General features: G+C 50.7%; 1 protein-coding gene across 2 annotated transcripts in view; it reads left to right on the top strand.

The window, feature by feature from the left end:
• Positions 1-12,624, top strand: part of TSHZ2 (teashirt zinc finger homeobox 2) — a 451,987-nt gene that overhangs the window by 266,418 nt on the left and 172,945 nt on the right. Inside the window, exon 2 of one of the 2 annotated variants that reach the window (XM_049649853.1) lies at positions 629-3,698. In XM_049649853.1, the coding sequence (XP_049505810.1) occupies positions 629-3,690 (3,062 nt within the window). In that variant the 3' untranslated portion in view covers positions 3,691-3,698. Of the gene's footprint in view, positions 1-628; positions 5,641-12,624 lie in introns of those variants that run through there. The other variant, XM_049649854.1, reaches the window with a different exon arrangement.

The following is a 12,624-nucleotide window of genomic DNA, read 5'->3' as shown; positions in this document are numbered from 1 at the left end:
GTTACGTAATTTTTTAGCTATCGACGGAAGATTTTATGCGATACTCCGTAATCTCTCTTCCTGCCGTGTGACTCTCTACAAATAAAACTTATAACAAAAAGACACCGGCTATCAAAAATATAATGGCAGTGCATCTCAATTACGTGCAAGCACTCAAATAGGATTTATTAAGATAATTGTATGCCAGCATATCCAAGGCTGTCGGTAAACCTCACCACGGAGATGCCAAGGGTCAAATCTAGTTTTCTCGTGAGCCAACGTCCTTCTCCGTAAAGATCTGTTTTTGTAGGGTTGAATTCCAGCCCAGCCTTCCTGAAAGTCATACCTATGAATTTAGCCACGGTCCGACTATCAGAGCGCTAGGTATTCCTTAAACGTGAATGTTATTAACTTGGGACTCTAGGCATTTAAAAAGATCTGTGACTCCTGTCAGTTAAAAAAAGGCCTTAGATAGCACACACGGGACACCATTTGGCTTTCTCCTGTGTCCGTGGTTTGCAGTTACTAAAAGCGTAGATTCGCTCGCTCTTCGATTCGGTATTGGAAGCACTGGCTCCAAGCGGGGAAACTGGGATGGAATACGGGACCTGCCACTATTATTTCATGTCCTCCTCTACTTTTCTTGCAGGCTACGCCCAGGAGGAACAGCTGAAGGAAGGAGAGGAAATAAAAGAAGAGCAAGAGGAGGACGGTGGTTCGGTAGCTCTGCTTCAGGGCAGCAATGACCCGGGGACAGACGAGGAGCTAGAAACGGGCCCCGCGCAGAAAGGCTGCTTCAGCTACCAGAACTCTCCGGGAAGCCACCTGTCCAATCAGGACGTGGAGAACGAGTCTCTGCTGAGCGATGCCAGCGATCAGGTGTCGGACGTCAAGAGCGTCTGCGGTCGAGACGCCGCGGACAAGAAAGCCAGCGCGCACCCCAAGCCTCCCGACGAAAGCCACAACTGCATGGATAAAATGACCGCCGTCTACGCCAACATCCTGTCCGACTCCTACTGGTCGGGCCTCGGCCTCGGCTTCAAGCTGTCCGGCGGCGAGAGGCGTCCCTGCGACCCGCGCAACGGCAGCAGCAAGACCGACTTCGACTGGCATCAGGACGCGCTGTCCAAAAGCCTGCAGCAGAACTTGCCTTCCCGATCGGTGGGGAAGCCCAGCCTGTTCAGCTCGGTGCAGCTGTACCGGCAGAGCGGCAAGGTGTGCGGGTCGGCGTTCACTGGGGCCAGCCGCTTCCGGTGCCGGCAGTGCAGCGCCGCCTATGACACCCTGGTGGAGCTGACCGTGCACATGAATGAGACAGGCCACTACCAAGACGACAACCGCAAAAAGGACAAGCTGAGACCCACGGGCTACTCCAAGCCCCGGAAACGGGCTTTCCAGGATATGGACAAGGAGGATGCTCAGAAGGTTCTGAAATGCATGTTCTGTGGCGACTCCTTCGACTCCCTCCAAGATTTGAGCGTCCACATGATAAAAACAAAACATTACCAAAAAGTGCCTTTGAAGGAGCCAGTGCCCACCATTTCGTCGAAAACGGTCACCCCGGCCAAGAAGCGCGTCTTCGACGTCAACCGACCTTGCTCCCCCGACTCGACCACGGGCTCGTTTGCGGAGTCGTTCTCCTCTCAGAAGACGGCCGGCCTGCAGCTGTCGTCCAACAACCGCTACGGCTACCAGAACGGCGCCAGCTACACCTGGCAGTTTGAGGCCTGCAAGTCCCAGATCCTCAAGTGCATGGAGTGTGGCAGCTCCCACGACACCCTGCAGCAGCTCACCACCCACATGATGGTCACGGGGCACTTTCTCAAGGTCACCAGCTCTGCCTCCAAGAAAGGGAAGCAGCTGGTGTTGGACCCGCTGGCCGTGGAGAAAATGCAGGCTTTGTCGGACGCCCCAAACAGCGATTCGCTGGCTCCCAGGCCGTCAGGTGACTCTGCCTCTGACCGTGCGGCCTCTACAACCGAGCCGAAGAGAGAGAGCAAAAAGGAAAAACCGGAGGAGATCGGCAAGGACGAGAAAGTCCTGAAGAGCGAGGAGTACGAAGACGCTCTCCAGAAGCCGTTAGACCCTACAATGAAGTATCAGTATCTAAGGGAGGAGGATTTGGAAGACGGCTCCAAGGGCGGAGGGGACATTTTGAAGTCGTTGGAAAACACCGTCACCACGGCCATCAACAAAGCCCAGAACGGGGCTCCCAGCTGGAGCGCGTACCCCAGCATCCACGCGGCCTATCAGCTGTCGGAGGGCGCCAAGCCTGCCCTGCCCATGGGATCCCAGGTCCTGCAGATTCGCCCTAACCTCACCAACAAGCTGAGGCCAATTGCCCCAAAGTGGAAAGTAATGCCGCTGGTCTCTGTGCCCACCAACCTGGCCCCATACACTCAAGTGAAGAAGGAGCCGGCCGACAAAGACGAGGTCGCGAAGGAGTGTGGGAAAGAAAGTCCCCAGGAAGAGGCCTCACCTTTCAGCCACTGCGACGGGGATGCTTTCTCCAAGAGCGAAACCCCTTCCGAGTCCAAGAAGGCTGAGCCTTGTCTCCTGAAGGAGGAGGCCAGGCTGGTGGAGGAGGGCGGCGAGCCCGAGAAACGCCCGCCCCTCGAGCCAGCGCACTCCCTCAGCAACGGGTGCGCCCTGCCCACGCGTGCCCCGGCCCTGCCATGCATCAACCCACTCAGCGCCCTGCAGTCCGTCCTGAACAATCACCTGGGCAAGGCCACGGAACCCCTGCGCTCCCCTTCCTGCTCCAGCCCAAGCTCAAGCACAATGTCGATGTTCCACAAGTCGAGTCTCGGCGTCATGGACAAGCCGGGCTTGAGTCCTGCCCCCACGCGGCCGGCCAGCGTGTCCAGGCGCTACCTGTTCGAGAGCAACGATCAGCCCATCGACCTGACCAAGTCCAAGAGCAAGAAAGCCGAGTCCTCGCAAGCACAATCCTGTACGTCCCCACCTCAGAAGCACGCCCTGTCTGACATCGCCGACATGGTCAAGGTCCTCCCCAAGGCCACCACCCCAAAGCCCGCCACTTCCTCGCGGGGCGCCCCCATGAAGCTGGAAATGGATGTCAGGCGTTTTGAGGACGTCTCCAGCGAGGTCTCGACCCTGCATAAGAGGAAGGGCCGGCAGTCCAACTGGAACCCTCAGCACCTCCTGATCCTACAAGCGCAGTTCGCCTCGAGTCTGTTCCAGACGTCCGAGGGCAAGTACCTGCTGTCCGACCTGGGCCCTCAAGAGCGAATGCAAATCTCGAAGTTCACGGGGCTCTCGATGACCACGATCAGCCACTGGCTGGCAAACGTCAAGTACCAACTTCGGAAAACGGGCGGGACGAAGTTCCTGAAAAACATGGACAAAGGACACCCCGTCTTTTATTGCAGTGACTGTGCCTCCCAGTTTAGAACCCCTTCCACCTACATCAGCCACCTGGAGTCGCACCTGGGTTTCCAAATGAAGGACATGACCCGCATGGCGGTAGAACAGCAAGGCAAGGCGGAGCAAGAGATCTCGCGGGTGTCGTCGGCTCAGAGGTCTCCGGAAACCGTAGCTGGCGAAGAGGACACAGACTCTAAGTTCAAGTGTAAGTTGTGCTGTCGGACATTTGCGAGCAAACACGCAGTAAAACTCCACCTGAGCAAAACGCACGCCAAGTCACCCGAACACCACTCTCAGTTTGTCACAGACGTGGACGAGGAATAGCTCTTCAGGTATGGGTTTGCTCCCAGGTGACGGGACAGTAGCCTTGTGAGGAGCTTCTTGTTGGGAGATGGGTCTGCTTAGAGGCAGCTCACGTCTCCCGGTACCAAGAGGACAGGAGCCTGCTGGAGTAGGACTTACTTGCATGAGACACTAGAACGCGATAAGTCCTAGCCGCTCTCCCAATGTCTCCAGATTAGAGTTGGTGAACAGACAGACACGAGTTCAGAGAGTTGGCGCGCGCAGATTTTACCGCCTCACGAGGCGTGATCCCCTTAGGGACCCCAAGGCCCTCCAGCCGAGGCTACACCTCACTTTAATTAATACGTACAGACCCCCCCCCCCACCACCACCACCACCACGGTCCCGTCTCACCCCCTCGCCTTCCCATAGCGATGCTGATGACATAGGGAGTGAGTTAAGGCTGAGCAAGCGAATGAGCGTTGCAGAGTTCCTGGGGGCAGCCGCTGTGCAGAGATTTCCTAATCAGCTCGTGGACTTTGCTATTATTGCTTGCAATCGATGCTTTTGGCAGCTTCCTTTCAGCGATCGCTGCTGATACCTGCCCCGCCCGTCCCTCTGTCTATCGCCTCCGTTAGGGTTGCTAGGAAAGGGCGTCTGGCCTGTAGTCAGACGGCAGAAAAATATTCACTGCAGAACACTGGGGTGAAGAGAGAGGAAGCTTACTTTCTTCTCTCATCTTTCGGTTTTCTTTAGGATAGACTAATATGAGCGTCGACCCTTAACAAAGATAGATGCACTGCATGCCCTCGAGAGTTTATTTTACCTAAACAAACAAAGGACTTTCCGAACGCCCATTGCCAACGCACATGGGGTCCCGCGGCATCCAGATAATTTGCATCATGTATCATAGAAGTTCTGTGCCTTGTATAGTCACTGGTGCCCAGACTGTCTATGTCACCTCCAAGAAAGAGGACAGAGGCCAAGGTCAAATGCCTTGGCAGTCTTGCCACACCGGCCGTGTCAACTGTTTTCAAGGCTGGGTCTTCACCCAATGCATTCATCTCTCTTTTTTGTATTTTGTCTACTTCCTTTTCTCTCCCCTTCAGCATGACCCCCCCGCCACATGCTAAGGACCTCCACACATATTCAAGTTGTTCCCCCCACCTCGGGCCGCGCCCCAGACGGGGACCCGACCTGACTTACAGCCTCAGCACTTACCAGTCCAGTCAATGTCACGCTAGGTGACAGCTTAGTTCCTTCAGTTCATTCACAATAAGATACGAACAGCCGATAATACTGTATCCGCCCTCGCCCCCCCCCCCCCCCCCCCCCGCCTCGTCAGAGCCTTTGTTTTTAAATAGGAGACTTTCAGATCGAGCCACAAAGGTATGAGCCCTGGCAGACCTCCCAAGCGGAAGGAGGGATATTTATGTGGGTGCGGCTTTGGGCTCACCTCACGTCAGGTGGGGAGAGTTGCTGAGCGTGAGGATGGTCAGGATGAAAGAAAGGGTGGAAATCTGGGCCTGTCCCCTCAGTGAGAAGATCTAAGAGCTTCTGATAAAGGGGAACCCGTCCTGTAGGTCCGATGGCTACGTGGGCGCAAATGAAGACTATTGTTTTGTTTGCATGTTTTTATCACGATAATTAAAATGTGCTACCAGCAGATTCATGTCTTGCTTTCCAAGCATGACTTGTTCAGCTCACACTATTGAAAGAAAAGCCAAAATTCAGCTATTGGATCTCTAAGTGAGCTCGGGGCTTGGCGACATTCTATTTATTGGCTATATAACATTTTAAATCTTATGTAACTTGCTACTATACTTTTCTGGTCCTTGAAAAAGAAAAAAAAAAAAAAAAGGTGGATATATACAGAATACCCAGAGAGAAGAGAGATGTTTCCAATCCCATAGTGGCAGGGTCCAAACCATGGTCAAGAGGACCAATAGGTAATGTTTATTTGTGCTACAATAAAGACCAATTTTCCACCTGTTAGGTTTGTAATCATTCTTTGGGAAAAAAATTAATATCGTTGCCAAAACATCGCGGTATGTAAATAGAGAGATGGGAGAAGAAGAAAGCCTTAGTCAAAATCGGAATCGTGCATGTCTGTTCTGAGGAAGCAAAAGTAAACTGATCATTTGGAAAAACCTACACGAAAGGCCCTTAACAAATAAGGTAAATACAAAGACAGAATATCTCTTGTCTCATCCCTCCGCAGGCTTTGGACTTTTGAAGCACCGTATTACAGAGTAAGTCACTATATGAAACCAAAGCTCCGTTCTTATATAAACACTGTGATGCTGTGCTTTCGAGCTAGGATGACAGAAAACCAAGCTTGAGTATTGAAGACTCGTTCAAAGCAGTAGGAATGTACGTGTGTGGTGTGTCTGGGTCAATACTAAAGATAAGACAATCTGCCAGAGTAGCTCCCGACTTTGCGCAGAGATGGCTTTGTGATGCTCTGGTCACCTCGGGAGGCATGTCCTCTCTTAGAACAACACTCAGTACGTTGCCCAATGCTTAGAATTATGCATAGATGTTTTTAAATGATCACAAAACGAGATGGCTGTTACCCGGCGCTCTGATTTTAGCTGATATGCGTGGTACCACAAGTTGTACCAAATGACACAATGTTTGAGAAAAGCGTGGTCAAGAGTTTACGGAAGAATTGGGAGTTTGCCGTGTCTGTGTTCTCCGCAAGATGCAAATTCTGCCCCGAATTTTCTTTCCTTTCTCAGATAGGTCTTGAACCCTGCACGGTGTTCGGCCAAATAGGAAAGGCGACTTTTCGTTAAAAATTAATTAGACAACATTACATTGTGCAGCCCTGTTTTAGGACAGAAGTGTTCTAAAACAATTTCAGTCGGTATTTGTACATACCTTTAAAAACCGCACGCTCTCGAGGAACAGAAATTAAACAAAGAGCAAATCAACGAGGCTAAAATGCTTAAAGACTTGAAATTACAGTCATTTCCGTGTAACGCAGCATGCAAGTTTAGCCGCACACCTCGTCCCGAAATGGGGGGCAAGAATGAATTCGAGTCCAAGAAGCAGCCACCTTTGCTGCGGGCGATTTGAGAAAGACACACTTTCAGGGTGAACAGCATGTAAACTTGCCAAATAAAATACAAGATATCCAGTTACATGTGAATTTCAGATAAATGACAAGTTTGTAGAATAAGCATGTCCCAAGTATTGCATGGGCCATATTTTTACTAAACAAACAAAAAAAAATTACTCATTGTTTATCTGAGATTCCAATTTAACTGGGCATTCTGTATTTTTATTTGCTAAATCTGACAACCCTCACAAATGGATTATATCGCATTCTGGAAAGACCGAAGGGGCTGGATTCATTAATGGCCCTTTCCTTCATCCATTAGAGGAATATTCCTCCCTTCCTTCCTCTTTACCTCCCTCCCTTCCTTCCTCCTTCCCTTCTCCTTCCCTCCTTCCTACCCCCCTCCTTCTTTCCCCCTCCCTCCCTTCCTCCTTACCTCCCCCCTCTTTTCTACTTCCCTTTCTCCTTACCTCCCTCCTTCCTCCCTCCCTCCCTTCCTCCTTCCTTCCCCCCCCCCCACTCCTTTCTCCTTCCCTTTCTCCTTACCTCCCTTCTTTCCTCCCTCCCTTCCCCTTCCCTCCTTCCTCCCCCCTCCCTCCTTTCTCCTTCCCTTTCTCCTTTCCTCCCTCCTTCCTCCCTCCCTCCCTCCCTTCGTCCCTGTTTCCCCTCCCTGAGTCTCTTTCATCTTACAACAAACACTGCTTGTGCTTTTACTACGCACCAGCCACTCTTCAGCAATGGACGCGTAATGGGGAGCCAGTAGGCCCTCCGATTATAGTAGCCAAATGTGCTGGCCCTGTGGCAAGTGCTTTACAAACATTATTTCACTTTATTCTCACAAACAGCCCTATAAGTTAGGGCTGGATTCCACCGTGTCACAGGGGAGGAAGAGGAGGCAGAGAGATTCCGGGTGAATTCCCACAATCTCGGACCCTCACTCATTCGTGATCACCTACCCAGAAGGCTATCGCTCCAGGCCACGCACCACCCTGATCCCGGGCAATAAACCAGTGACCGGGACGAGACTCTGCCTTGGAGGCTCACGGCAGGCACACAGATGGGCAGCTCTGGGGTATATGGTCAGTGGAGCACACGGGAGGGGCGTCTGCCCCATCCCGGGGGGGGGGGGGAAGCCCAGGAGGGGAATGAATGGTGGTTTCCGAGGCTGCCCAGGATGCATCCACCGTCCCTAAGATCTGGCCCACTTCTGGGTCTATAAAATGTGGACACAGTCCTCCCGTCCTAGAAAACTCTGAGAATTAACGAGGCCTGTGCAATTCTTTCCCAGAAAGCCTGGCAACCGGTAGGTTCACAGGAAAAGTTAGTCCTCCACCGTCCCTGCCGGTTTCCACCACGTTCCTCAGCCGCACCTGCAGCATGTGGGATGCGTGGGCTCTTCCCAGGTGGCCCCGTGGAAGCCTCCACTTGCTACTTGATCATAACGATAGCAAATGACAGCAAAACTCCCACTTCCTGGCCTCTTCCGCGAGCCAGGCATGGTTATTCATATCATTCTAATTTGCAAGGAGCTCTAAGCGTTTCGGGATTTGTCCAAGAGCGCACAGTAAGGGCAGAGGCGGACTCAGCCCGGGATTCTACCGCCTCTCGGCTCCTCCACCGAGAGAGTTTCAGATATTGAAACTGGGGGGGGGGCCTGGAACTGGCCCGCAGGGTGAAGCAAATCTCGCTCTCTTATGATTTCCTTGTCCTGTCAGGCAGTTGTACATTTGCCATATAGCGTCTAACCAAGGAATGACCCAAATTCCAGGAAAAATTCGCATGTACAGTTTGGCTTGGTTTGTTTTTTTGTTTTTGTTTTTTGGTTTTTTGGGGGTTTTTTTTTGTTTTTTTTATCACTATCCTGACTCTCACTTGAGGGAAGCAAACTGAGAATTCAGGAACAGGGTCGGCTACAAGACTCGCGTATTTCCAACGCAGCAAGAAACAAATGTGTAGCCTGTTGGAATGCGCTCATTTTATGCAAGCGATCTGGCTTGACTCCCTCGCACATGGCTGGCCCCCCTCTCTGTTGCACTTTCCTCCTCATTGGGACCTTCGAAATCTCAATCCTGACGGGTATAATTTGGTGCTTTAATATAGAGTAACATTATTTTTCATTTACTCCAATCTGCGATCAGTATCATCTTTTCATTTAACCAGATGCAATTCTTTTTTCTTTCGCTAAATTGAAAATCCATGAGCGACAGGGAGTGCAATGTTTTAATTAGCTCATATTTTTTATATGGATTTATGTCTTTAAAATACATTTGTGTAATTCTTCAGCTAAATTAAAAACGTCTTTCTGCGAAAGTGAGGAGGGGAAAATAAAGAGCTGAATTGTGTCATTAGCTTAGGTAGATACAGATGGGGAGAAGGACTTCGTGGGGGGCCACACGCGCGATCACCAGATCTTCTGCCTGGGCCGATGCTGAACTTGTCCCTGCACGTAACAAAGTCTTTGTCTATAAAGATTTCTCGAAAATGGCTAGAGGAGGGATTTTTTTTTTAAAGGCCCCTCGTAAGTAAACAAGCAGCTACCTTCAGTGAACGAATTCGAAACCGAACCAGCCGCCAAACAGAACAGGCGGAAAAAAAAGAAAAAGTCATAATGATAAACAGTTTCCCCTGCATTTCTCTCTTTGTCTTTTTTTTTTTTTAACTATCAAGTTTAAAGCTTTCCACGGTGCTTTTTTCTACTTTATAGAAGACAAGTGACATTCTGTGGTAAATGGGAAGAAGCACCATGCAGAACTGAAATCTCTCTAATGCACTGACACTAACTTGCCCTCTATTGTTGGCAACGAGCAGGCACTCATGATTGTTCATCAAACAGCTCCTAATGCAGTTAAAGCATTCAGCTATAATTTCTCCTTGCATTTATAATTACTGTCATAGACTGCACACCTCGGTGAGCAGATTAAAGCTATAAACTATTTAGCCACGGCTCTAAGACGAGGAACTTGATTTGTCTGGCAGGAGTTATTTGTTAGGGATCCTGACACTTCACATAAAAATGACTCAACTTGATGAAGAACAATGCAGTTTTAGCAATGCAGGGATTTTAAATCAGTCTCGACGCCACGCCCTGCAAGACTCGCAGGGCAGTTTGTGGGATGATATGTAGGCCACGGAGATCATGTTAAGGAGACCACAAGAGGAGGTGGGGGGGGGCTGCTTTCTTTCCCCGACTCTCCCCTCTGAGAGAACAGTTTGTTGCAAATCAGGGCATGTCATGTTCTCCCATGAAATCCAGGGTGAATGTCACATGAGGCTCGCCTGGCGGGGAAACGGGATGCCAGGAGCTGAAGGCGCCCATCACCTCTGGGGACTTTAGAGAACTTTGTGCTGCTGTTGAGAGCACACACCCCACCCCGGAGCCCAGGCAGCCGGGGCTATGTGGAAAGTGGTGGTGGTGGTTTTCTCCTGGAATGGTCTTTATTTCTTCGGGTTTTTTATTCTTTTTTATTTTTATTTATTTTACTTGCAGGAGATACAGCATATATTTGGGGCACAGAGGGCGTTCCATTTGGGGTCATCTAGCGATGCTGGGAAAATTCAAAACCAAAATCCGTGTTCAAGTTGACGAGAAAGACTGGCAGAGACTGGGTGGCAGTAAATACAGTTCCTTCCTTCTGCAGTTCGTGTGGAGGATTAGCTAAAACAGTGCCTGGGCAGAGCTCAGCGCTGGGTCTGGCCCGCAATGCGAGCCCTTGATGAATTTCATTCTCCTCTTTATTTCCCGCCTTGATCACGTACCTCAAAAAAAAAAAATCCCCTTCTGTTTGCTTAAGGCTTAAATCAAGATGTGGGATGGATTGTGCCATTTTATTTGAAGAAAGAAGGAGAGCCTATGTGTACAGATTTAATTAAATCAGCTCCGGGCGGTGGCGGGGGTGGGGGGCTGGGGGTGGGCAGTGGCGGGGGAGGCAGTGGAATGGAAGCGTCCGGTGGTTTTCGGGGGGCCCTGAGAAAGCACGGAGCATCGCAGTACCATGCATCTCTTCCCCTCTGACTTCTGCTTTGCCTCGGTGCCCCCAGCTACCTTGAAAAATTCCACTTGCTCGAGTTAAAAATCACCAGTGGCTGGGCCATGCTTAGCAAGGTCTGCGGAGTTTCAATGCGGATAATGATGGGGACGAGGTTGATTAAAGGTGGTAAGAAGCAAAGTGCTTCAAACAGTGCTTGGCTGTGTCCGCTACCACTATTGTCCTTGTCGCGATCGATACTGACAGAGGATTGACATTTATGGCACATTTACGGTGTCCCGCTCTTGTACTGGGTCGTCCCCACGTATTGTCTCCATCAATCTGAACCCAAAACTCTACAAACAACTCTGACGGACACCCAGCTCACAGGTGAAGAAACCAGCCTCAGAGAGGTGACGTCATCCCCAAGATCACAGCGAGCGCCGGCTGCAGGGCTGGAAACCAAGTGTGGGCGAATGAATGACTTCCCTCCCTCGAGCCACGATTTTGGCCGAAACGTCTCTCAGCCCCTTTCTGGCATCCCCTGCGTTAAATTCCATCGGGCGCTGCACCAAAGTAGGAAAAGTGTGAGATGGGAACCCCGTCCCTGAGTTCTTGGCAAGTTACTTTGCCCTTTGAGGGGCAGGGGGAGGACAAAAAGAAAAAGATATCAGTATCCCAAAAGCCCAAACCTTTGAGACAACTTCCTGCCACTGGGGCCCTCCAGCATATTGGCAGTTTCACCATGCATGGGTTTATCTGGTATTTTTTCATCTATGGAGGGAAAAAAAAAAAAATGATGTTTCAGGTTATGTTATTTTCAATGCTACATTACTCGATTTCACAGTCAAATAATTCTATTTTGGTTCACCAGAGGTTTTTGTCATGTTTAATTGTTTATGACTCCCTCCTCCCCCATATTTGCTGCATCCCCCTGTGCTACCTTCTGGTGCATTCTCTGGTGTGCGGTAACCATGGAGATGGGTCCCTATTGGGTAGCATTTGCTCTGGCTTAGAAGTCAAAGGACCAATCAGGACCTCATTATCCCAGAAATGTAAGAGAATGAGAAGTGGGAGGATGCCGGAGTGGAGGGGAGGCCTGTCACAAAGTCTCGGGACGCAGGGACGTCCTGATGCCTGGAAATCTCAGGAGGGAGGCGATAGGGCAGCTAAACTCAGGCAGACGTCCGTGGGCTCTGGAGCCACTGAAGCCTGGGTCCCAGGACCACATCTCCGCTTTCTAGATGAGGGACCTAGGGCAGGTCACGTCACCTCTCTGACCCTCAGAAAGCTCTTCTGTCAAGTGGCAGCATGATGGCTGCCTTCACGTAGTCGTAAGAGAAATTGAAAGCAAACCTGCGGAGTCTCTTCCTGGGACAATACCAGGCACCTAGAAATCCTCAAAGAGAGCTACTCTCATCATCGTTAAAATGTAGCCGCCCTAGAATCAAGAGTGGGCTCATGTGTCTCAAGATTTTAATAACCGCGACAATTGCAATGATAACGTGCTGGAAGCAAGTCGCATTGTGTGGCTCGGGAACGTCCATCTGGGGAAGACAAATATGAAAACGTGCCTCGTGCAGTAAACATGTGTTGGGGGCTGCGGTCGGTGCAAGGACTATGGTGATAAGCGACACAGAGGCCGGCTCTGCCCTCAGAACACGGACAGTCCATTGCGGAGGAAGGACGTCACATCATCAAGACTTACGCTGAGCTCAGTGCTATTCCAGGGGAAGTACTCATCCCGTGGGAGACAAGAGGGTTCAAGGGCATCTGACCAAATGAGCAGAGATCTAGGCTGCCTGGAATGAGAAAAGGAGGCAGCCGGTGGAGAACGGGGAGGCCCCCGTGGTTAAAAGGAATGACAAGAGGGAAGCCTTGTAAGTGAAGTCGAGTGGGAGGTCCGTTCCAGAAAATGCACACGGTTCAGCATGGTTAGAGCCGTGT

Source organism: Panthera uncia (assembly GCF_023721935.1).
Source record: "Panthera uncia isolate 11264 chromosome A3 unlocalized genomic scaffold, Puncia_PCG_1.0 HiC_scaffold_11, whole genome shotgun sequence".
In the NCBI taxonomy this organism is placed as follows: domain Eukaryota; kingdom Metazoa; phylum Chordata; class Mammalia; order Carnivora; family Felidae; genus Panthera; species Panthera uncia.
Note: the sequence above shows the minus strand (reverse complement) of the source record. Positions and strands in the feature narration are given on the sequence as shown.